The sequence below is a fragment of the Vulpes vulpes genome, chromosome 13 (genome assembly GCF_048418805.1).
Source record: "Vulpes vulpes isolate BD-2025 chromosome 13, VulVul3, whole genome shotgun sequence".
In the NCBI taxonomy this organism is placed as follows: Eukaryota; Metazoa; Chordata; class Mammalia; order Carnivora; family Canidae; genus Vulpes; species Vulpes vulpes.
This window is the reverse complement of record NC_132792.1, coordinates 150187382-150213884: the sequence shown is the minus strand read 5'-3', so window position 1 is coordinate 150213884 and position 26503 is coordinate 150187382. Positions and strand designations below refer to the sequence as shown.

The 26503-nt window shown below is 36.4% G+C and overlaps 1 protein-coding gene and 1 pseudogene across 14 annotated transcripts in view; both read right to left on the bottom strand.

Moving 5' to 3' along the window:
• Positions 1-26503, bottom strand: part of LPGAT1 (lysophosphatidylglycerol acyltransferase 1) — a 111063-nt gene that overhangs the window by 36778 nt on the left and 47782 nt on the right. For all 14 annotated transcript variants that reach the window (XM_072733324.1, XM_025982331.2, XM_072733328.1 and 11 more), the window contains 2 exons: positions 7693-7811; positions 2867-2962 (listed from right to left, as the gene is read on the bottom strand). In XM_072733324.1, coding sequence (XP_072589425.1) covers positions 2867-2962; positions 7693-7811 — 215 coding nt within the window. The remainder of the gene's footprint in view (positions 1-2866; positions 2963-7692; positions 7812-26503) is intronic.
• LOC140595251 (U4 spliceosomal RNA) lies at positions 16032-16134 on the bottom strand (annotated as a pseudogene).

Sequence of the window (26503 nt, the reverse complement as noted above, 5' to 3'; positions counted from 1 at the left end):
CTACTACGTGGCAGGTGTCATCCTACACACTGGAGATAGAGAAGTAAGTAAGTAAGACCCTCATGGAGCTTACTTGAGTGGAAAAGATAGAAAACTAAAATGTATAAATTCAGCTGGTGATGTGTTAGGAAGAAACAGAGTAAGAGGATAGAGAAGGTCAAAAAGGTCAGGGAAAACAGCTCCAAGGAGGTGAAATTGGAGCAAATGGGCTGGTAATGTGAGGGAACCAGTCAAGTGGAGAGGAGAGGCAGAGGACGCCAGGTGCCAAGAACAAGGACAAAGGCCTTGAGGTGGGAACAAGTGCTGCATGTTCAAAGAGCAGTGCCAAGGCCCACGTAGCTGATGTGTAGCTGATGTGTGATGAGTGAGGAAGATAGTGCGGTAGGAGAGGAACTGCAGAGAGAGGTGAGGACAGAGAAGGGCCTTGAGTTTGGTAAATAGTTTAGGATGAGAAGTCAATGGGTGACTTTGAACAAGGGAGGGTTATGATCTTATTTACATTTAAAAAAAAAAAAAACTGCTGGCTCCAGGGACAGAAAGACTCCAAGAGATAAGCCTGAAGACTATTGTAGTAGTACAGGCAAGGGGGTGTGATGAGATTTGACTACGGTGTATTAATGAGAAGTGGATACGTTCAGGAAAAAGTTTAAAAGAGCAAACAGGGCATTCTAATGGACTGGACCTTAGCATGAGGGAAAGAGAAGAAAGAGGATGGCTTATGAGACTTCAAAGAGGAATCCAGAAAAATTTGTAGGAAAGCCCAAAACCCATAGACAAATATTACAAGAGTTCTTCCTTTCAGTTTGGTTAATTCACTAATAATTTTCCAGCCAACACTATTAAAGAAGGCCCCAAAATAACGTGTATGCTTACAGACTTTAAATTATTCCAAAGGCAAAATAGGTAAGACATTTTCTTATTTTATTGAATTGAATGATCATGATTCAACTTTATTAAGTTCCCAAGACTGCACGTAAAATATTCTTAATATTCTTGGAAACATCTATTAGTAAAATCCAAGAGACTTTCCTTACCAATAATACTTTTTCTTTCTCCCCTCCCTCCACGCTACAGACTTTTATTACTATCTATTGGTGGGGGGGGGGGTGCGAGGGGAGAAAATGTTGCTCTTTAGAAATGAACTTGCAATATCTGATAAATCTGAAATACAATCCTTAAGTATGTAAAACTTTACATTGTAATATAAAGGAAAATGCTTTGGAGTACATTATTTTCTTTTTTTTTTTAATTTTTATTTATTTATGATAGTCACAGAGAGAGAGAGAGAGGCAGAGACACAGGCAGAGAGAGAAGCAGGCTCCATGTACCGGTAGCCTGACGTGGGATTCGATCCCGGGTCTCCAGGATCGCGCCCTGGGCCAAAGGCAGGCGCCAAACCGCTGCGCCACTCAGGGATCCCTGGAGTACATTATTTTCACTTTTATATCCTCAAAGTACACTGACCATTTAGTATAATCTAATGAAGCCTGGGATTATCAACAGGGTCTACAGTATAACCGTGATAATTTCCTCACTCTCATGATGGAAAGGGCTCTGTATTCACCTAGACTGCTAAGCTTCAATGGTTGCTTCTGCTTCTTTCCCTCGTGGTACTCTAAAGATTAGGCTAGTTTCCCTTGTTAAGTTGTTCTAATCACTGCTTATTCTGTCTCAAGCTTTTGGCCAATCCCCATTGCTGCTTCCTCCTGAGGTTCCAGTGAAATGCTTTCATTCATCTTTCTGCTCAGAAGAACCAAAAGTGTTTCCAAAGTAACTAGATCATTGCATAGCATGTGAAAAACCAAATGTTCTGTATATAAAAGTGTCTAGAGTAAAGCATTTGTGTTTTGTGACACCTATAGTCCCCTTAGAAGTTTACACACTTCCAGCCTATTTCTGAATTTGTGGTTTTCTGATGAGGTTTAATCAGATTCATCAGTTATTCATTAAGTACTTATTATGTGCAAGGCTAAAGCTGCTAAATATATGAATACCAGATAAGTGTGGCATTACTATACATAAAAACTCTTATATATTTCAATTTTTGAGAAAACAAAGCATGTGATACTAGTAGTATACAAGGGAAATAAATACCATAATGTAGTGCTGACATGATAAGAGGGTATGATTTTTTCTTCTACACTAACTAAACTTATACCTGATGCTTGGGACTCATTTTCAATTTATCTTCCTCTATCAAACTCACTGTTACTCTTTAGATTTGTGCCTAATATCATCATCTTCTCTAAAGTTTTTCTGAATTCATAAAAACTGATGAATTCACTTTTCCTACTATGAATTTCCAAAATATTTTTTATCTACCTACTGGTTTTAGATACTTTCTTTATCATATAATAGTGACTTGTCAATAAAAATAATAGTGAAAATACAGATGATGATAGTGACAATCCTGATAAAAATGATGACAAAGGGAGCAGGCACTGTTCTGAGTGTATTACTTCATTTAACTCCCACAACCACCCTATGAGGGCAATACCTACTATTCTCATCTGAAAAATGAGGAAACTTGAGAACTTAAATAACTTGCCTGATTCACAAAGCTAAGAAGCAGAAGAGCTGAGACTGTGGCAGGGGCTTGATAAATCTTTACTAAACATTGCACTGTTTAGATGTGAGGAGAAAGGTAGAGATTAGAATATTTGGAATGTCACCATTTTATGGCTTGAGCATATTCAAAATCAGATCAAAATAAATGTTTCAGAGAACAAAGATTCAGAAGAAGAGCTCCCTGACATACTAGAGCCCACTCTATCTAATGTAATTGGTTTGGGTATGCCTATGTTTGCAATAAAGAATCATTCTGATCAGGCTGTCATTGTGAAAAAGGGAATGCTCCATTACTCACCTGTCTTATAAAGAAGTCTCCATGAATTAGAGAAACAATTCCAAAGTTTGTGTACTTAAAAATATGATCCATCAACCACATCATTTGTGCAACAACCTAAAAGAAATAATTACATGTTAAATAGAAGAAACCTGCCACAGTGCAGCCAGGTCTCTAAGTTTTAAATATAATCATCCAAGCATACTCTTAATTAACCTAATATCTTAAATCTAGTGTTCATTTCTACAATTAAAGAACAAAGTCTCCATGAAAAATAATAGTCCTGATTCCAAGTCTTGAGATCCCAGGTCTCATGTATATACACATATTACTACCTAACAAATAAAGCTGAATTAACTTCTTAAGTTTGGACTTAATGATTCCAAATTTGTTCTACCATAAAGTCTCTGATAATTCTTATTTAACTTGTAAAATTATTTTGAAATAAAATGAAGTTATCAAAATGAGGGTTATAAGTTTAATTAATAAGCACTAAAGCTTTATAAAATATGACTTTATCTAAATGGCTAAAATTTTAAGTTATAAATTATGAATGTATAAATGTAAAATTATAAAATTTTATACAAGTACTAAAATGTCCAAAATAAAAGAACATTCAAAATTCACATCATATAATGATTTATACATTCTACTGTTAAAAAGAGTATTTGTTAGTTTATGCAAGGCTATACTCTTTATCGGCACAAAAATATTTATAGCATCTCAGTTCTTAAACATAGAAATAATATCCTTTGCTGATAAGAGTCAATACTCATATTAAGAGCAAATGACTTTATTTCAAACAAATTTCAAAATTAAATAGAAGTGTAAACAGGGGTCTAATTAATAAACTAGTTAACTGTTCCTCTCTGCTGAAGAAATGGCATTCCTTGTTATAATCTTTAAATAAATTCATTAAAAGCAACAGCCTCGGGATCCCTGGGTGGCGCAGCGGTTTGGCGCCTGCCTTTGGCCCGGGGCGCGATCCTGGAGACCCGGGATCGAATCCCACATCGGGCTCCCGGGGCATGGAGCCTGCTTCTCCCTCTGCCTGTGTCTCTGCCTCTCTCTCTATCTCTCTGTGACTATCATAAATAAATAAAAATTAAAAAAAAAAAAAAAAGCAACAGCCTCAATCAAGAATGCAATAGAGCTCTACTTTGGTTTCTAAGGGAATAATATATGTAAAGCTTCAACTCAAAGCACCAAATTATACGAATTTATATATTAGGAAAAAAATTAGCATTGACACTCCCACACTGCTTTTACAGAAACATTATAAAACCTGACAAATAATATAACATTCAAGCTTCTGCCTTAATTTTTCACCATCACTAAATAGTTCAATTACAAAACTCCTATCCCATCAGTTTTCCTATGTTAAATCACTTAAAAAAAAAAAAAATAAAGATTCATGGCCAGTAAAGAACTGATTCCCCAAGTCAATTAATACAGAATAAAGTGATTGCCAACATCTCATTTTTCAATCTTGTTTTGCTTTGTAATGACTTTGTTTAAATAGATTGAGATTTGAACTAAATAGAATTTGCTGAAAAGTGCCCCAAAGAACAAACCAAAAACAAGTGGTTTCAATCTATAAAATACTTGAGTTTTATACACAATATGAAGTTTAGTGGCAATTTATTGATTTCTGGGTTTAAAATACCAATGCTAAAGCAACAAGCTTTTATATTTAACCTTACATTTACAGTGGATTTATTTCTTCAATTAGAACGGTCATCTAAAACAAATCAATTCAATAAAAATAGCCAAGCTATCTTCTGAGATTTGTATGGATAATTCTGTCCTAATTTGTATGGATAATTCTGTCCTTATTTTAAAGGAAATGTTACAAGTCAATAAATGTTTATTACATGTCTAATAAAGTTCTTTTGATAGAAATAAAAATTCTTGCGGTGCCCGGGTGGATTAGTTGGTTAAAAGTCTGCCTTCGGCTCAAGTCATGATTCTGGGGTCCTGCATTGGACTCCCTTCTCAGTGGGGAGTCTGCTTCTCCGGCTCACTCTACCTTCCCCCCATTCATGCTCTTTCTCTCTCTTCTCTCTCTCTTGCTCTCGCTCTTGCTCAGTCTCTCTCTCAAATAAATAAATAAATAAAACCTTTAAAAAAAACGAAAGAAAGAAAAATTCTTAGTTTTGTCATCGTTTACCATAAAAGGGCATGGCTCAATTCACAGATACCATTTATTTATTTTTTTTTTCTTTTTTTTCACAGATACCATTTAAAAGGCACCAGCACATTTAGAAAATACAATTAATTCTTCGTTTTATAGTCCTCGAATGAAGGTCAGTAAATACCAGTTGCCTGAAGCAACTCTTCAAATGTCAATGTTTCATAGGCCTGTCACTCAGAACAGAATTAGTCCACATCAATTATTCTTTATCTGGAAGCATGGGTGTTCTAAATATAGAAAACATCTAGAGAGGCTTACATGAAGGACTTCATCCTTTATATCCTTCTGAAATTATAGTAAACTGAATGGTTGTCCTGTTTAGAAATTTGTAGGGATAATTTTGGTTGTCACAATGACTAGGGAGTGCTACCAGCATTTAGTGGGTAGCAGTCAGGTATGGAAAACATACAGCAATGCCCAAGACAGTTCAGAACAACAGTGCTGTCCTACCAAAATGCCAACAGAAATCCGGATGAGTGACATTAACAGGTAGTACAAGAAGTCTCCTACTAAATTTTAAAAGCTTTGTTACAATAACATTGCTTTTAAACACATTTTTTAATTGGCCCACAATTCAGCATTAGCCTTCTTTTTTTGTTTTTGTTTTGTTTTTGTTTTTTTAAAGATTTTATTTATTCATTCATGATAGACATAGAGAAAGAGAGGCAGAGACACAGATAGAGGGAGAAGCAGGCTCCATGCCAGGAGCCCGATGCAGGACTCGATCCCAGGACTCCAGGATCGCGCCCTGGACCAAAGGCAGGCGCCAAACCACTGAGCCACCCAGGGATCCCCATAGCCTTCTTTTTTTTAATGTACCCACGGAGTATGCCATAAGCCAAGTAAACATTTGTATTGGTAAGTGTAAATTAATATTGCCCTGCTTATCTAGGCAGGAGGGAGAGATTATGATGCTTCCAGCTTTTTATTTCTCAATTACTCCTTTATGAAGGAAGATAAAAAATTCCTCAAGATTTCAAGTTATTTGCTAATATCAGATCATAATAAAAATGTTTGGTATAACTAATCTGAAAATAAAAACAAAATTACTCTGGACAGAAAAATGAACCTAAGTCAAACTACAAAAGCAAACAAGTGAGACAAATTTTCCTTTGTCTGCATAATTGGTGAATTTCAGATTACCTACTATTCTAGTTAATATAGTTATTATCCATGACAAACTGGGGTGAGAATAATAAAGTTAGGTGTATTTATACTGACCATTATAATCATTCTTTGAAATTAAAAAACCAATTAAGGACACTGTAAGGCCTCAGAATAATTACCATGTCATTAAGAATAAAAATGTTAATTGGGGATTCTCTTTGATGAAAAGCCAAATACACTAGTCATTACAAAATTTTAACATCACAAGTAATAAATATTATTATAAGTACAAATCTATTTATACAGTGATATTCTCTTAACAGTTCAAGATTCTGAATATAAGAAGGGTTTGAATTTATTCCACATTCCAGCAAGATTATGCCTCTGCTTTCCAGATAAACATAAAAAACAGATTCTATAATAACCAAACATATTTTCCTTTACTCTCACCTCATTTTCTGACTCTCCTACCCATCCTGAGCTACTGCATCAAAATCTCTGGGACCTAAACACACTACGTTAGTCTTGCCTTGGTGCTCTGGCCAATACTGTTTCACTAAGGAAGAAGGCACTTGCTTCATCACTCTAACTATGCCAAGTTTATGTCCTCTCCCCTCTACAAAGTTTTCTATACCTGTTGTAGATGGGGGGCTCACCCTCCACTAAATAACTTTCACTTTGCAATTCAGTATTGGTCATTATACTTTCCCTCCACTTGCGCTGAACTCTTAGATCCTTTAGGACAGCGTTTTACAGGATGGTGTTCTATTACAGTCACTGACCATGAATATGAAGCACTTAATAAACTCTATTCATTTGTTTTTTTACTATTAGGATAAATATTAGCTCCCTTAATTTATACACTCTTTATTTATTTAGTTTTCTATGAACCCAACCTCTTTAACTTCTAAGGTGACAATTCTTTTAATGCTAAAGACTGAATTTATTTTATACCTGCTCAGTTGATAGATGGATTTTAGTTATCAATATAAGCCATATAAAAACGATGGTTCATACATAACCTAGCAACACTTAATAAAATGAGCCTAATATCTTTTCTTTCAATCCAAAATATTTACCTTTATTTCTTGGGGTACACATCCCCAAGATCACCTAATTCACTGACCAACTTAAGCCTCTTTCATCTTAAACAATACTGCTTTTTGTGTCTGTATTGTTCAAGCCAGTGACTCACCACTTCACCTCAAGACAGCCCTCAATCTGAATATCTTAACTGTTTTTACCTCAGCTATCTTTTAAAAAATAGCTTTATGGAGATATCATTCACATTACTTTCCAGTTACTTTCTTGAAAGTCTCCACATCCCTGTCCTAGATTTAGAATTATATTTAGAATTATAGATGAGAATTGTAATTATAGTTAAAATTACCTAGAATTGTATACATTTTTCTTTTTAAAATTTTCTCAATTTTCAGGAAAAGTATAGATATTAAAGTTAATGTTCTAAACCATAGTAAGACACTTGAATTGATTCTTTGTTAACCTCTCCCTTCTGCTGTCTATCTCTGCTTTCAGGATGGCTTACCAGTCCTTTGTCTTGGAGGCACATCATCAGAGTGCACACATCTCCTGTTGCTTGATGATTCACCAACATTACTGCTTCATCTTTTGAAACTGCTTTAATATCGTCCCCCCATTCCATCACTGTAAGAATAAAAAAGCCATGACTTTAAAGATTTTATATTACCAGTAACCTTATGTTAGAAAAACTGCTGTACATCAATGATGATACATCACCTAGCTAAAACTTCTCAAAGTTTCAACTAAGTTTACTTCCTCTAAACATCAAGATATAAAATTTTATAAAGCCCCCAAAATACCCATTAAAATGTAAAATGGTCATCCTTTGATCTAGAAGTTCTATTTCTTAGAATTTATCCTGTACAAACATCTGTACAAATAGGCAAAGATATATGCATAAGGGATGTTTATTGGAACTTAAATGTTCACCAATAAGGGAGTGAAAAGAAAGTAATAATATAAGGGAAGAGTATATAAATCCACTGAAAGTATAGAGGGTATCTCTCTATACATTAACACTTGACTTGTTATTAAGGAAACAAAGCAAATCACAAAACAGTACATATAGCATGATTCCACCTTTTTAGAGAAGGAATAAAATTTATGTTATTTGATACAGTGAAAAATATCTTGGGGAATGAAATCCAAACTATTGATATTGATCATGATTAGGACAAGGTTTCCAGAGCCCTTCAAATTCTACTTTATAATAAAATGTGAAACATTACAAATATATGCAAGTATTTTCATTTTAAAATAAGAAAACTAGTAAATATGTTATATTTATTAAAAATCTCTAGACAAAAAGTCATTGGACCTAAACCTATATGTACACTCTAAGGAAAACAGTGGTGTCCCCTTATAGTTATGTTTCATTTTACAGTAAATCTACTTCACAGAAAAAAATATAATCGAGCCTCAGTTCTGAACATCAAGATTCTACAAGACAAAGTTTCTAAGGTTCCTCAAATGTTTGACATAAATTATGAGAGGCTGATTATGCATTAGTATTCACTCATCTCACACATGCTAAAGGAAAAGAAATCAAGCCACCTGTGTGTAATAATTCTGGATGAAATAGGCATGGGGAGATGTGGAGCACACCTGCTTTGCCTCTTCCAGCTCCACTCCTTCTCCAGACACCATTCACTGTCACCCCAACATTAGTGGAACTCCTCATAGGAGTTCATGTAAGGAAAGGGATCTAATTTTTTCTTTCTTTTAAAACTCACTTAAGCAAGGCATTTATTTATTGATTTTAAAGACCTTAAAATTTTGTACTAAGGAAATTTCAGCTGAGCTAAACATACAGTATTAAGTTATGTGACCTCCTTGCAAAGTGAGATATTCCAATCACTCTATCAGATATTATTGCCAACACTTAAATAGCTTATACTGTATAGGAAAATTTTTAATTTTTTTTTAACTGAATGCAGCATAAAACTACATTAAAAGGATGTCAAGGGATGCCTGGGTGGCTCAGTGGTTGGGCAGCTGCCTTCAGCTCAGGTCGTTATTCAAGGATCCGGGACCAAGTCCCACATCGGGATCCTGTGAAGAGCCTGGTTCTCCCTCTGCCTATGTCTCTCTCTCTCTCTCATGAATAAATAAATAAATCTTTTTTTTTTTAAAGGATGTCAAATAATCCTTAAGAAATAGAGGCAGAATACTGGGAGACAGCCCAGCTCCTTGAAAAATGCCAGTACTAACTTTCCTTCCAGTGGCCTTTCCTTCCCCAAGTTCTCATCCAGCTCAGCTGACAAGCTAACTACCGAAACATATTTAAACAGCTGCTGTATCAAACATTGCTGTGGGGAGTATGAATTGGTACAACAGTTTGGGAAGTCAATTTGGCAATATATATCAAAACTGAGAAATGCAGAAAGCTTTTTACTCAGAAATTATACTTCTAGGAATTCAACTTACAGATATATTTATTTATGTGCAGAATGACATATGAAAAACTAGTTACTACAGCTCTGTAAGAACAAAGAGGAAGGGGTGCCTTGGTGATGCAGTTGGTTAAGCAGCTGACTCTTGGTTTTGGCTTGGGTTGTGATCTCATGGTCTTGAGATCGAGCCCCACATAGGGCTCCATGCTCAGCTCGGAGTCTGCTTGAGATTCTCCCTTTCACTATGGCCCTCCTCCCTCTCATGCGCTCTCTCTCTTTCTCTCAAATAAATAAATCTTAGAAAAAAATAAAGAGGAAAGAGAGACTAGCAAGGGAGACTAGCTCAAATTCATAGAAATTGAAAAAAATAATGGTTGCCAGGAAGGAGAAATGTGAAGGTGTTGTTCAATTCATAGAGAGCTTCAGTCTTGCAAGATGAAAAAGTTCTATAGATTGGTTACACAATAATGTGAATATACTTAACAATGCTTAACTGTACACTTAAAAATAGTTAAGATGGGGGTGCCTGGATAGCTCAGTTGAGCAATTTTGGTTTCAGCTGAGGTCATGATCTCATGGGTTGTGGGATCAAGGCCCGCCCACATCATGGGGCTCCACACTTGTCTGGAGTTGGCTCAAGATTCTCTCTCCCCTGCTTCCTTTGCTCCTCCCCCTGCTTGTGAGCTCTCTCTAAAATAAATATTTTTAAAATCTCTTTTAAAAATTATTTATTTATTTATTTATTTATTTATTTATTTATTTATTTATAGATACACAGAGAGAGAGAGAGAGAGGCAAAGACACAGGCATAGGGAGAAGCAGGCTCCACACAGGGAGCCCAATGCGGGACTCAATCCCCGGTCTCCAGGATCACACCCCAGGCTTCAGGCGGTACTAAACTGCTGCGCCACCGGGGCTGCCCTAAAAAATCTTTTAAAAAATGATTAAGATGATAAATTTTGCCATGTATATTTCATCACAATTAAAAATTTTAAAGGGAAACTAATTAAATTATATGTAAAGGAATATTATATAATCATAGCATTCATATACTATTATGAAATGATATACTGTAAGTAATAACAGCAAAATGCAGAACAGTATATCAGGAAAGCCATTAGTTGGGTTTTAAAAAGGATGGTGGGAGGAGTGTCTGGGTAGCTCAGTTGGTTAAGCATCTGACTCTCGATTTTGGCTCAGATCAAGATTTCAGGGTTATGAGATTGAGCCCCATGTTGGGCTTGTGCTGGGTATATAGCCTGCTTAAGATGCTCTCCTTCCCTCTCCTTCTGACCCTCCCCCCATCCTGCTTACATGCATATACAACACACTCAAAAAATAAAATATAAAGGAGGGAGAGGAATATATTTGCTAAATAAAAATTCCCCCATCATGCCTCTGCTGACAACCCTTCAACAGAGACAGACAGACACACACACACACACACACACAACCTTAATTCATTCCTCATTCAATAAATCAGCATCAGGCACTATTAGGTGTTGTGCATATAAAATAAAAAGAACAAATGTATTATTCTAATAGCAGTTAAGATGCTCAAGAAAAGTCTATCTTGGTTCTATAAATATTGAGCTATTAAGAGGTAACATGGAAAGTCTTCTGGCTCCACATCTATATAAACATAAGTTTCATAACCAAATACTCCCTTAATGTAATTTCTGCCACATTAATGGAAAATGCTAGATACCTAAGTCTATGCGATGGGAAAACATGTAAGTGAATATAATTGCAAATAAAAAGTTTTTTTACATAAATGTATCCTACCTGTTTGCTTTATATAAAGTATAATTCTAGCGTGTTGGCTTAAATCTCATATATTGAATTTAGAATCCTCTGAAATGGGTTCTAATGGGTGTCCCCCCCCCCCCACCAAATTTTCATCCATCTAAAATCTGTAAATGGGACCTTATTTGAAAACAGGGTCTCTGCAGAAATAATCAGTTTAAGATGAGATCATACTGGATTAGGGTGGGCCCTAAATCTAAGTCCAATATGACTGGTGTCCCTTTACAAGAGGGAAAAGTGGACAGAGAGATACATAGAGAGAAACCTACGTGACAACAGAGGTAGACTTGGGTGACAGATCTACAAGTCAAGGACTGAGGACAATTACCAGAAACAGCAAGAGGCAAGGAAGGATACTCCCCTAGAGCTTTCAAAGAGAGCATGTCCATGCTGACATCTTGATTTTGGACTTCAAACCTTCAGAGCAGTGAGAATAAATTTCTATTATTTGAAGCCACCAGTTTGTGGTCCTCTGTTATATTATAGTAGCCCCTGAAGCTAATATACCTCACCCACCTCAACTTTTCCCATCCTTTTTCTCTCTTTCCCATTCTATTCCATACTCTCAAATTATAGTTTTTTTCTGATAAAATATGGTAAAAGAATGGGACTGTTTTTTAACATCTAGAACATTTTAATAGACATCTAATGTTACATATCATAAATGGTTCTCAATGTTCATTTCTATAATCCTTTCAAGAATAAATCTAACATACTTTATCTCTCAGCCATAACTTAGCCAAAATTTATTTTCAAACTAAATGTCAATTTACTAAGACTCACATGGTATACTAAATCAAACATGTGAAGGCAGCTCAATCAAATTCTTATTAAAAAATTATCCTGATGTAGCAATAAAGTCATGTTGAATTTTGTAAAATCTAAATTTTTTTCCAATAAATTCAGTTTCCAATATTTATGGTATTCTTTTATCATACTTTTACCATACCACTACATACTTCAAAGACCACCGTTAGAAAGTCATTCGGCAAACAAATCAAGATAAAAATGCTTGTAGAGGGCAGCCCTGGTGGCTCAGCGGTTTAGCGCCGCCTACAGCCCAGGGCCTGATCCTGGAGACCCAGGATCGAGTCCCATGTCAGGCTCCCTGCATGGAGCCTGCTTCTCCCTCTGCCTGTGTCTCTGCCTCTCTCTCTCCTCTCTGTGTATTCTCATGAATAAATAAATAAAATCTTTAAAGAAAAATGCTTGTAGAGAAAAAGCATTTATTTTATGTATGAAGTAGCTATCTTCCTCAGCTCATACCTTGCTATCCCAGGACCTAGAAGTATAATAATGGAGTCAATATTTTAACTAAGGAATAGGATTATTTGCATGTTAAAGAACAGAAGCTATGGATACCTGCCAGTTCTTACACTGTACTGGATTGGAAGAACAAAAATATTTTAACATACTGTTCTATGAAACAAATTCTCAAAAAAGAACTAGGTCAGGTCCACTATTTCCAAAGGGAATGAAGGCCAACTGAATAAAATCTGGAAGTTTTCTTCCAGATTTCTTCTCTACTCATAACTGAATTTTAAAACTTTTTGTTAAAAACCAAAGACAAAGATTATCACCTACCCCCCCAACACACACATACTTTTTTCCTCCTTTTTCTAATATATCATCAATAAACCTCCCTCAAAAGTTACAGACTAGTATTGATCGAGATAGTTCACATCTCAAAAAGAAATTAAAAACAGTATTAATGCACCACAAATTCCTTAAAAACAGTGATGCTTAAGGCCATTATACTGACTCACAAAACAGAATTAATATGGGAAAGAAAGGTTGCTTAACATGACCATAATAGCTCACCTAAGTTCAAAAAAAAAAATATGCCTGAAAGTTCATGCCACAAACTGTTTTACTATTCAGTGCTTCATATTTCTTATTTACAAAATATTGATAGTATTAAGGCTACTCAAATATAAAATGAAAATCAATGCTATATAATTGACAGAAATCCTGGGTAACTGGATTACATGACAGTAGAAGTCACTTTTGGAATCACTATTAAGTACAAGAGTCATATTTCTACTGTGTCTTGCCAGGTCAGGTATTCACTATTTAGTGAAGAATAAAGAACGACCCACTACCACCAAAAGAGAAAAAAAAATCCATGAAAGAATTTTACATACCTCAAGAACTGTGGCTGTTAATAGCCCACACTGGAGGCAGACTGGGTTCATCTAAAGTTAGGGGAGAGCAGAGCAAATGGGGCAAGAGAGAAGAAGAGACTAAGGCTATTAATTAAGAGTGGCTGTGAGAAAGCAGGCACTGATTAGTGGAGAGGAGGCTGGCTGGTGAGGAAGAGCCAAGCAAGGGAGAGATTAAAAGAAACCGGAGTGGCTGCTACTCTGACAGAGATACTCAGTGCCATCCCCTTTTTCCACCCTTACTCATCCTATTCAAATCTCAGATGTAGGGTCCAGACATTAGGAAAAGCTCCTGATTCCACTTCTAGGTATTTATCTGAAGAAAAGAAAAACACAAACTGGAAAAGATAATGTGCACCTCATGTTCACTGCAGCATTATTTACATTAGCCAAGATAGGGAAATAACTTATGTTCATCAATGAATGAATGGATAAACACACACACACACACACACACACACACACACACACGCACACAAACACATACACACACACCATGGAGGAATATTATTCAGCCATAAAAGGAGTGAAGTCTTGCCATTTGCAATAATATGGATAGACCTTGAGGGTTTTATGCTAAGTAAAATAAGTCAGAGAAAGACACTGTATGACCTTTTTAAATATGTGGAATCTTTTTTTAAAAAAAGATTTTATTTATTCATTTGACAGAATGAGAGCATAAGCAGGCAGAGGGAAAGGGAGTAGCAGGCTCTCCGAGGAGCAGGGAGCCTGATGTGGGGGGCTCAATCTTAGGACTCTGGGATCATGACCTGAGCCAAAAGCAGATGCTCAACTGACTGAGCCACCCAGGTGCCCCATTATATGTGGAATCTTAAAAGCAAGCCAACAAACAAATGCCAAGCGTAAAGACACAGAAAACAAGCTAGTGGTTGCCAGAGGGTTGTGGGAGTGGGGATGGGGAATGGATGAACTGTTTTGGGTTTGTTTTTTGTTTTTTTTTGTTTTTTTTTAGTTTAAATAAATTGTTAAATTTTTTAAAAAGTGCATTGTTACGTGTTATTACCAGATACCCCCCAAAAGCCTTTAATGTGAAAGACAGAAAATAGAAAAATAAAAGACCTGGAGGAAACAGAAACAATACATGAAAAAGAAAACTTCAAAAGAGACCAGCATTAATACACTGAAATAAGAGGTGATGATGATGATGGCAATATAACCATGAGATAAGAAGAAGATGCTTTAAAAAAAAAAAGGAACATTTAGAGAAGAAAAAGGAGCTGTTGGAAATCACCATGTTAGCAAAATTAAAATCTTAATAGAAAGACTGGGAGGTGAAGTTAGGGAAATCTGGAAAGTAGATTAAGAGTTGAAAAACAGGAGAGAAAAGATTTGAACATGAGAAGGCCATTCCACAAAGTCTAATATTCAAATAACAGAAGTTCCAGAAAAAAGAACAGAGGAAAAGAAACCAAAGAAATTTTTAATTAAAGAACATCTGAGGATGTGAATTTCCAGATTAACAGGGAACATCCAGTAACCAGTGGATGAAAATACCCACATCAAGGCATACATACAAAGTTTCAGAACAATGCAGCCAAAGAGAAGATCTACAAATGTTCAGAAAGAAAAAAACAGGAAACAAAGGTAAGGACAACAGACTTTGGACAACAGCTATAAAAAGTTAAAAGCAAGTGACAGTTTCAAAAACCTGAAGAACTATTTCCAACCTGGAATTCTCTACCCAAACTATCCATCAGGTGTGCAACATCTTAAAAAAACAAACCTCTTATTCTCAGGAAGCTGGATATGTGCTTGCCAAATAAGGGGATAAACCAAGAAAGAGAAAACTATGATATAAGAAGCTGGGAATGCAAATCCAAGGACAGGCAAAAGGAATTCCCAGGATGATAGGAAAAGGATGTCAGGTCCCAGGGTGTTAGTTAGCTGCATGTTAGAGTTGCTAGATAACCAGTCCAAACTGGGGTTAAGTTGGGTTTCCTAGACAGATTGTCCAAAAAGATGAAATTGACAGAATAGCATATGAATGACTTGAGAACTCTAAAACTAACAAGAAGCTTGGGGTTGAATTAGTGATCATTTCAGAGAGAAGTAAGCAAAAGAAAAACAAAACAAAAAACAAAAATAAAAATTACTAACTCTAGGGAAAACACTGTAGGAAAGTGAAAGTAAACACAACTTTATTATATGGCTCAGCTATGTATAGATTATATATTCATAATTAAGGAACACTGCTGAATATTGATATAATACAAATTATAATAAAATTCAAATACAAACTAGAAAAAATACTTTTTAAGGTATTACTTAAAAACAGTATAAAGATTAACTTTTTCTAAAAATGTATAGTTTCCAAACATTTAAATAATATAATATATATGTTATATAACATATAAAATAACATAAGTAATAATTAAACAATTTAAACAATACCAAACAACACACAGGAAACAATCACCCAAAATTCCACTATCCAGAGGTAAGAAGATGCTATTAAAACTGTGTAGCATATCTTCCAGTGATTTTTCTATGTATATAAAGATAAATTTTCAATTAGCAATAATCATGCCTCGGATAAATCTCATTGGCTATGATAAGTGCAAAGCTTATATAAAGATAACTTTTCAAGCCAAAAAGGAATGATACTTAACATACTGCCTTATACCATTTGAAATTTAATATATCATATAAAATTGCTGTCATGAAATATGCTTCCACATTATTTTTAATGGCTATATTATCATTTATTACATGTAAGTCCTGTAGCTTAGGTAATTCCCTAATGCTGATTACTAGCTATTTATTATAGAAAGTGCTAGACAAATAAATACACAAAGCAAAGAACTATGGGATTTCTGATCTAAAAACTATGGTGACATTCTTAAAACAAAGAGTAAAAATGTTTCTATTTACAAATTTTATCAAAACAAGTAAGTTAAACACACAAAAATGAATTTTAGGAAGTAATAGAACTGCTGTATATCTTCATTGTGGTGGTGTTTATATAACTGCATATGTGTCAAAAACTCAGAGGCTATAAACTACAAAGGGTAAATTTTACTGTATGCAAATTATACAACAATAAACTTGACTGAAAAACACATAACAAATTTAGAAGACATGACTTTTTAACATATTCTTTGAGTCAGTCAGTGAATAAACTCATAGAAATCTAAAATCTTTTTTGGATGTAAATAAGTTCTAAATGGATTACAGAGAACCAAAGAATCAAAAGAGCAGAAGTCAATGAAATCAATAAAAAACAGAAAAGTAAAGAAAATAAATGAAAACAAAAGAACTCTTTCAGAAAGTCCATACAATTTATAAACCTCTAGCAAAGCTAACCAACACCCCATCCCAAATTATCAATGTCAGGAATGAAAGAGAGGACATCACTACATGCCACAAAGATTATTTAAAAATTAAAGGTATATTATGAGCAACTTTACAAACATAAATATGACAATTTGAGTGAAATGGACCAATTCCTTGAAAACCACAAACTAACAAACTCATCAAAGATTAAATAACCTGCATAGTATCTCTATTAAAAAAATTTGATTATAGCCCCAAATTTCCAAATAATAATTCTTCTGGCCCAAGTGGTACCAATTGGCATATTCTACTAAACATTTAGAAAAAGAACACCAATTCTAAACCATCTCTTCCAGGAAACAGAAGATAACACCTTCAAGTTTATTATATGAGACCAGCATTACTCTGATACCAAAATCAGAAACATACAAAAGAAAACTACATTAAAATTACCATTAATATCCATTAAATTCTTCGACAAATATTAGCAAGTAGAATCCAACAGTATACATCACAACCAAGTAAGATGTATCACAGGAATGCAAGGTTGGTTCAATATCAGAAATCAATGTAATCCACCATATTAACAATCTAAATAAGAAAAACCTTCTGATCATATTGATATGGTTTAAACGGTTGTGTCTTCCTAAAATCCATATATTGAAATCCTAACCCCCAAGGTGATGTAAATAGTCAGTGGGATCTTTGGGAGGTAATTGTCAAAAGGGTGTGGCCCTCATAAATGGGATTAGTGTCATTATAAAAGAGATCCCCAGAGTTCTCCAGCTCATTTCACCATGTGAGGGCATAGTGAGAAGGCCAAGAACCATGGAGATAGCCCTCACCATAAGGTGAACATGCTGGCACCTTGATCTTGGCCTTCTCACTCTCCAGAACTATAAGCAATACATTTCTGTTATTTACAACCCAACCTGTGATATTTTGCTATAGCAGCCTAAATGGACTAAGACATATGAATTGATGGACAAACAGCATATAAAAAATTTCAATATTCTTTTATAATAAAAAATCTTAGTAAACTAAGAATAGAAAGGAATTTTCTCCGGATGCCTGATGGCTCAGTGGTTGAGTGTCTATCTTCAGCTCAGGGCATGATCTTGGAGTCCTGGTATTGAGTTCTCCATCAAGCTCCCCACAGGGAGTCTGTTTCTCCCTCTGCCTATGTCTCTACCCCTCTCTGTGTCTCTCATAAACAAATAAATAAAATCTTAAAAAAAAAAAAAAAGGAAAGGAATTTCCTCAGTGTAATGAAGTGTTTCTACACAAAACCCATAGCTCAGATAATATTTAGTAGTAGTTATACATTAATAATTCCCCCATAAGATTCAGAACAGAGCAAGGACATCAAATCTCTTCTCTCTTATTTCACAGTATAGTCGGTTCAATAATACAAGGGGAAAAAAGTCATGTACATTGTAAAGGGAGATAAAACTGTTCATATTCCAATGGCATGACTGTCTAGGTAGAATATCTCAACTAATCTACAAAAAGCTCTCATTATTGAAGGGGCACATGCACTCCAATGTTTGTAGCAGCATTATTAACAACAGCCAAATGGAAAGAGACTAACTGTCCATTGACTGATGAATGGATAAAGAAGAAAAGATGTGGTGTGTACACACACACACACACACACACACACACAGGAATATTATCCAGCCATCAAATAGAGTGAAATCTTGCTATATGCACTGTGGAAATAAGTGAAATAAGTCAGTCAGAGAAAGATAAATATATGATTTCACTCATATATGGAATTTATGAAACAAAACAGATGAACATATGGGAAAGAAAAAAAAAAAAGAAAGAGGAAAGCAAGCCACAGAGACGCTTAACTATTGAGAACAGACTGAGAGTCGATGGAGGGATGTGGGTGGGGGATGGGCTAAATGAGTGATGGGTATTAAGGAGGGCACTTGCTAATGATGAGCACTGGGTATTCTATGTAAGTGATGAATCACTAAATTCTACTCCTGAAACCAATATTATACTAATGTTAAATAACTAGAATTAATAAAAACTTGAAACAAAAATACTCTTATTATTGAGTTTAATAAAGTTGCAGTATTTAAAGTCAACACACAAAATATCAATCTTTTTTGTAACATAAATGAGTAAGAGGAAATAAAAAAATTTAAATCCTATTCATGATAGTTCAAAAAATATACTTAGCTATAAATGTAAAACACATAGAAGGCCAAGGAAGGCCAAAATAAAATGAAATGTCTGTGGATTGAACAATTCAACATAATAAAGAGCCAATTCTCCCACAAATGAATCTACAAATATAATGTAATCTCAATTAAAATCCCAGTAAGAATTTTTTCAGATACAGACAACAGGAATCCAAAATTTAAAAAGAAAGGCCAACAAACTCGAACACCCAAAATAGCTTTGAAAAAAAGAATATAATTGGAGGACTCACACTACTCAATTTCAAAACTCACTATAAAGCTACAGTAATTGAGATGGTCTGGTACTGATAAAAGAGAGACACACAGATCAACAGAACAGAAAAGAGAGGCTAGGAATAGACCACATGAATATGGCTAAGTGATTTTTGACAAAGGTGCAAAATCAACCCCATGGAGGAAAAAAATAGTGTTTTCAACAAACAAAATTACAGAAATATGAGACCTCAACCAATACCTTATACAACAACAAATTCAAAATGGATCAGAGAACTGAATGTAAAACTTAGAACTACAAAATTTCCAGAAGAAAACTTAGAAGAATATCCATGACCTGGTGCTAGGCAAAGTGTTCTTAGACATGACATGAAAAGCATAATCCATAAAAGAAAAAATCAGTAAACTGGACTTCATCAAAATTTAAACTTTTTGCTCAGCAAAAGATACTGTTAAAGGGATGAAAAGACTGTGAGAAAATATACACAATCACATAGCCAACAAAGGATTTGTACCTTTGTATCCAGGAAAAAAACTGGAATTGTAGCTACGGAAATGCAGAATGGTATAGCCATTCTGGAAACCACTCAGCAGCTTCCCATAAAGTTAAAAATCTTCTTTTGTTGTTGGTTTTGACAAACATTTAAAAATTTAAAAGTCATTCTTAGCTCATAGGGCCATATGAAAACAGGCAACAGAAAAATTTGACCCATGGGGCATAGTTTGTTTATTCCTACCCAAGACAAAGGGGAACTTATGTAACATAGAAACCTGTACTCGAATATTTACACCAGCTTTATTCATAATTGCCCAAACCTGGAAACAACCCACATGTCCTTTAATAGCTGAATGGATATAACTGTGGTACATCCATTCAATGGAATACCACTCAGCAACAAAAAAGAACATTCTAATGATACATGCAACAACTCAGGTGACTTTCAACAAGCATGCTCAGAGAAGGAGGTCCATCTCAAAAGCTTCTGTTAATATAACATTCTCAGAAAGATAAAATTATAGTGAAAGAGAACAGATCAGGGGTTGCCAGGGGGTTAGACGCAAGGGGAGAATGTGATTACCAAGGATAATGATTACTGCAGCATGGCAGAAATACAAATGATTCCTGCTCTTGTGTTCTCCTTTCTTTATATTGTTCTGATTCTCCAAATTTTCAGCATTTAACTTATTACTTTTGTAATTCAGGGAGTTCTCCCCCCACCACCTGCCTTCAGAACAAAGTAATAATGAAAGATTTTTACTACTGGACTGCATTTTTCTTTGTTTCTTAAATGCTCATTTTCTCACATTCACAACAACCTCTCCCCCAAAGTAGTCTGGTCCAAATTTATTTTATGAAAGCACTGAGAGCTGAAGTAGCTAAGACTTACATCTTAAGTTTCTTCTGCTAGTATGTTCCAATAAAAGTATTTTACTCTCTGCAAAACCCTTAATTTGCTTAGTTTTGTTTTCTCAACCTTTTAAATAGCTTCTTTCACTTACCTATAGAACACTATACTAAATTCAGAGATCAGAATTTAAATCAAAGGTACTTTGATTCCATTGGGACAGCTTAAGCAATGGAATTCTGCAGTATATCTGCCTCGGGTTCCTGAAATGAATAACTGGAAGAAGGGTAATTCTAACATCTAAAGATTATACCAAATTGCCAGGAAGTAATTGTGTAATGTAGGTACTTCTTTGCTTTGCTACTAGAGCTTTAAATAGCTTCAGAATCTGACCATTAAAAATGGTAGGGGTTTTGATTTTAGTGAAGTTTAGAATTAGAAAGGAACATAGAGATATCTGAACCCAAATCCCTCCCTTCACAGATAATTTAAATCAAATACAAGAAACAGAACTCTTAGGCTGCTTCTTGCCTAACCAAATCAGTTGCAAAGAAAAACATACAGATGGTAAGTATAATTAATTTACATCACCTCCTGCTCACTATCCCCCAAAGCACTTATTGCTATGTTCATTCATTCAACTAGTTTTATTCTCTTCATAGAGAAACAGGGTTCTATCACTGTGGGGGTCATAGAAGTAGACTGAGATTCCATCACAAAGAAATTAACTCATGAAATTCAACTATAGGAGCTTAGCAGAAAGAAAAGAAAGCGCGAGAGAGAAAGTGAAAGGTGGGGAAAACAAGAAATGAAAAAGACTGAAACAGAGAACATTTTAAATCGTTTGGCAATTCCGCTTGCCTTCCCAGCCCACAGATACATGCCCCGGAGTAAGCTTGAGACCAGAATCATGAATCTGCTGTTCCTCGTCATTTTTACCTTTCATGTGCTTACTGTCATGCCAGTATCTCACTCACCAGCATCTCAATGAGCCCTATTTTAGTTTTTAAAACATACATTTTCTTCCATATAAAACCTAAGCAAACTTTCCAATCTGATGTAACATGATCCCTGCCTTCAAGAAGTTTGCTCACTTACTGAGAATAAAAGACACACTGGGGAACAATGCATTATCTATGAAAATATGTCCCACAGGTGGTAGGAGAAGAAGAAATCATTATGCACTGACACATGAGGGGAAGAGATATCAAAGACACGGGGAACAGGGCCTGAGTCAACACCTTCTGGAACAGATAGCTGGTACTGGGAAGAATGAAAAATAAAGCTGTATCTGTAAAAACAAGGTCAGATGACAGAGATACTTTTAAGATCTGCCTTCAGCTCGGGTCATGATCCTAGAGTCCTAGGATTGAGCCCCTGCATCAGGCTCCCTACTCAGAGGGAAGTCTGCTTCTCTCTCCCCCTCTGCCTGCAGCTCCCTGTGCTCATGCTCCATCCCTCTCTTTCTCCTTCTCTCTCATGCTGTCAAATAAATAGATAAATATTTAAAAAAAAAGAATTTAGGCCAGGAAATATAAAATTCCTTTTGTCACCAGGCAGATGAGGTGAGGAAAGTGGCATCCTCTCTGACAGGAGGAAGCAGTGGGACTGTGTGAAAATAGTGCCGGCCCGCCACCCCTTTGCCCCCAAGGAGGGCAGCTACTGTCCAGCTCCAGTCTCTTGCTGATACATGGGAAAGTGGACCCAGATTACCATATCCCCCAGCTTTGTAAGTGTAACTGGAAATGTGAAGGTTTTTATAAAAGTTAAAGAAAGAGTACATTAACACTGGAGGAAGGTTCCCAAAAAAAGCAGGAAGGAATAGAATCTAAACAAAAGACCTGGCTCTCAATACAGAGGACATTCTGCACTGTAACTGGAAGAATAAAGGAAAGGAATACCAACAAGATAAGGCTGAGTAGCAGGCTTGGGCCCGTTTACTAAGGCACCAGAATTTTGAAAATATGATCTTATAAACCACAGAAAGCCGCAGGGAAAAGGAACTGGAAATATGAGGGATGGAGTGAAGGAATGAAAGGGTGTGGGGATGGAGAAGAGTAACTGTTAAATGAAGGGTTTTTGTTTTGTTTTGTTTTGTTTTTTAGATGAGAATGTCTGGGACACTTGGCTGGTTCGGTGGTTGAACATCTGCATTTGGCTCAGGTTGTGATCTTGGGGTCCTGGGATCAAGTCCCACATCAGGCTCCCTGTAGGGAGCCTGCTTCTCCCTCTCTCTGTCTCTGCCTCTTTCTGTGAGTCTCTCATGAATAAAATTTTAAAATCTGTCCTGGAAGACAAGGGCAAAGATAGAGGAAGACAGTAATTAGTGAGATGAAGTAAGAGAGATGGGATATTGGCTTTGGATAAAAGACTATCTCTAGATGAATGGGGGCATGAAGAAATTGGGAGAGGAGTAGAGAAAAGGGGAGGAATCCCCAGAGCACAGTCCCAGACCATCCCCCAAACCCTTAGAAAAGAGGCAACAAGTTAAAAATTGACCCAGGAAAGAGAAATGCTCAGAAAGCTATCGGGAATCCCTGGGTGGCTTGGCAGTTTGGCACCTGCCTTTGGCCTGAGGCAAGGTCTTGGAGTCCCGGAATCGAGTCCCATGTTGGGCTCCCTGCATGGAGCCTGCTTCTCCCTCTGCCTGTGTCTCTGCCTCTTTCTGTCTCATGAATAAGTAAAAAAATTTTTTTTAAAAGTTATTACATATGTAGATATCCTAAGTGGAGCCGAGCTGGACAAAACTAGGGATTCCCCTGAAAATGCAATTGAAGAAAGCAGATACAGGCACTCACACCAGCCAAGTGCCTAAGAGTTCTTTAGAAAATAAAAATAAATTCAGAGTTGGAGCTAATACAGCCTCTGGTTTGAGGCTTGACCATATCCCAAACTTTGAAACCTAGGATAGCCAAAGAAGGAAGTACTAAAAGTATAATCCAATGAGAGATTAACTAATAGTACAACACATTAGTAAAATTGGCTGATTTTGAAGAGCTTTCGTTCATATTTTCTCAGTTGTGACAGCAGCCCCATAAGGCACACGAGCCAGGGGTCAGTCTTATTTAAAGCTAAGGAGCTGAGAAGATACTGAGTAAGGTAATGCCATAAGTAAGCACTCTAAATCCTACTGAAATCCAGGTCTGCAGGCCCCTGAAACCGAAGCACAGACACCCCCTGTCTACTGAGATGACTAAGCATTCAACTAAAGGGAACTAAAAGCGGGGGGGGGGGGGGGGGTGCTATATTTTCATGGTATAATGAAAACAGTATGGGTATAAGACCTTCCTTCAAAGGCCAGCTCTGTCCCTTGCTAGCTCTCGCACCTACATACTGGACAAGTTACTTAAGTGTCCACAAATCTTCACTTTCTCATGTACGGAACATGGCTGATAGGACTTCCCCCTGAGGGCTGGTTTCAGTATTTAACACGAAGCCATCTGAAAGCACTTTCTAGAAGGCCTGGCACATCAGGTACTCTAGGGAAGCTTCTCTTCTCACTGGAGGCATTACCAGTTACACGTGGTTTTGCACAGAGGCTTAGTCTCCTTGCTACAGAATTCAGTAAAAAGGCTTGGGAAAAGCTTTTCTTTTCTTTTAACATTTCAATCTCCTCAGCAGATAAAGCATTCCTAAAGGAAGCAGAGAAACTAACTCAAAAAGCAAACTCTAGGGATTTCTGAGTGGCTCAGCGGGTTTAGCGCCTGCCTTCACCCCGGGGCGTGATCCTGGAGTCCCGGGATCGAGTCCCATGTCAGGTTCCCTGCATGGAGCCTGCTTCTCCCTCTGCCTGTGTCTCAGCCTCTCTTGCTTTCTCTCTCTCTGTGTGTCTCTCGTAAACAAATAAGTAAAATCTTTTTTAAAAAAAGCAAACTCTAAATTGAAGAATCTAAGGTCCCAAGAAGAAGACATCACTTCAAGATCAGTAGTAATAGGATGATGAATGCAAGAACATGACATAGAGGAGAAAACAGGGACTAATAAGTAGAATACACTGTAGGCATAAAGTGCTTCTCACTGAGCAAGTTCAAACCTGGAGTCCATGGACTCTGTATATGGACTTCAAAGCATTGTGAACCCCTTGAAATTGTTTGTAAAGCTGTGGGCATGCGCAAAGGTGCTGTGGTAAGCACCCCACCCCACAAGATATCCATGTCAAATTCCTGGAACCTGTGATTGTTACTCTGTTAGGGTAAAAGATGTGATTAAATTAAGGATCTTGAAAGGAGCTTACTCTGGATTATCCAGATGGCCCTAAGTCAATGACACATGTCCTTATAACAGAAACACAGAGAATACACATAAAGGGGCTGCAATGTGACCCAGAGGCAGAGGCCGGAGTGATGCAGCCACAAGCTCAGGAATGCCCATAGCTACCAGAAGCTGGAAGAGACAAGGAACACTGCATAGTGCCTCTGCATGGAATGTGGCCCTGCTGACACCTTGATTTGAACTTCTGGCCTCCGGAAATGTGAACAAATAAACTTCTGTTGTTTTACATGCTTTTGAAGTAATTTGCTATGGTAGTCATAGGAAATTAATACAGGGGCACTTTTTTGGGGGTAGGGGCTCAAAACTTTCATCACATTCTAAAAGCAGTTCTTAAAAACCCCAAAAGGTAAAAGAATTACTACTGTAAGGAATAGAGCAAAACTATCTATAAACAAATGAACTAGAAAATTTTTAAAAACCTGTAGAACAAGTCACCACTTGGATAAGGTCCCACAGTTCATAAATGTTGAAATAAGAAAATAATAAACTGTCCTCTGGCATCTAAACCAATATCCATTTTATCAGCTCTTGGGAGTTTAACCCTACAAATGCATCAAAAGGCAGTGATTCCCAAACAACCAAATGACTTATTAAAAATACAGGTTCCCAGGTTCCATCCCAATGTACTGAATCAGAATCTCCAGGATAAAGGAAAGCATACATACATAAAGCTCCAGACAAATTTGGGAAGTGCTACTATAAGGCAGGGTCAGTAAATTTTTCTGTAAAGGGTCAGACAGTAAAAATTTTAGGCTCTATAGGCCTGAGTATATACATAGGTATTTACATGACAAATTTGTTTTCCAACATATCTCTTGAGTTTTTAATGAACAAAATTCAAAATATAAAGCTGAATACAACTTTCTGTAACACAGGTCTACTAAGGAGAATAATGGAATTCTTTCTTGGGAGGAGTAACATTTCATTTAATGGGGATTCAAAGTGTTTCCTATCATCAGTTACAGATGGTCATCTGTAAAAACTCGGAACTGGAGAAGATTGACAAAAAGACAGGCAATGGGCTGGATGTGGCCTAGGTGCTGTGGCTTGGCCAACCACTACAGTAAGGTAAAAGGAAGAACTACAACCCCTGCCCTTAAAGTGGAATTCTGAAAGCTTTATGTCATGAGGCAGGATGGCCTAACTGTTCTAAGCATGAACAGTCTTCTTTAATGTCAAAAAATACAGCAGATACCTATACAGTAGTTCTTTTATCACTGAGTGAAAACACCCATAACTAAAAGCAACAAAACAACAAAACATTTATAATGCTTTTAAGGGATTTATTAGTTAAAACAACAGCTACGTATATTCAAAAAATATCAACACCTGCTTACAAGATGTATTATTTATTCATCCACAGATGGTACTTAGATATGTGTATGGATTCTTACCCTGAGAGAACTCTGAAGCAGCCTGAAGGTTAGGAACCATGATTACAGAGGAGATGCCAAAAAGGCTCAGAAAGTAACAGTGGAAGCTAGAGCAGTGGGTAGAGTCGTGGGACTATAGTGGCATGCAGGAGTGCAGGGGGTCAAGGGGTGTAGGAGCACCTGGCTCTGGGGGTCCCAAACAGATCAGACTCGGCTACTCACCAATGACAAAACACAAAGG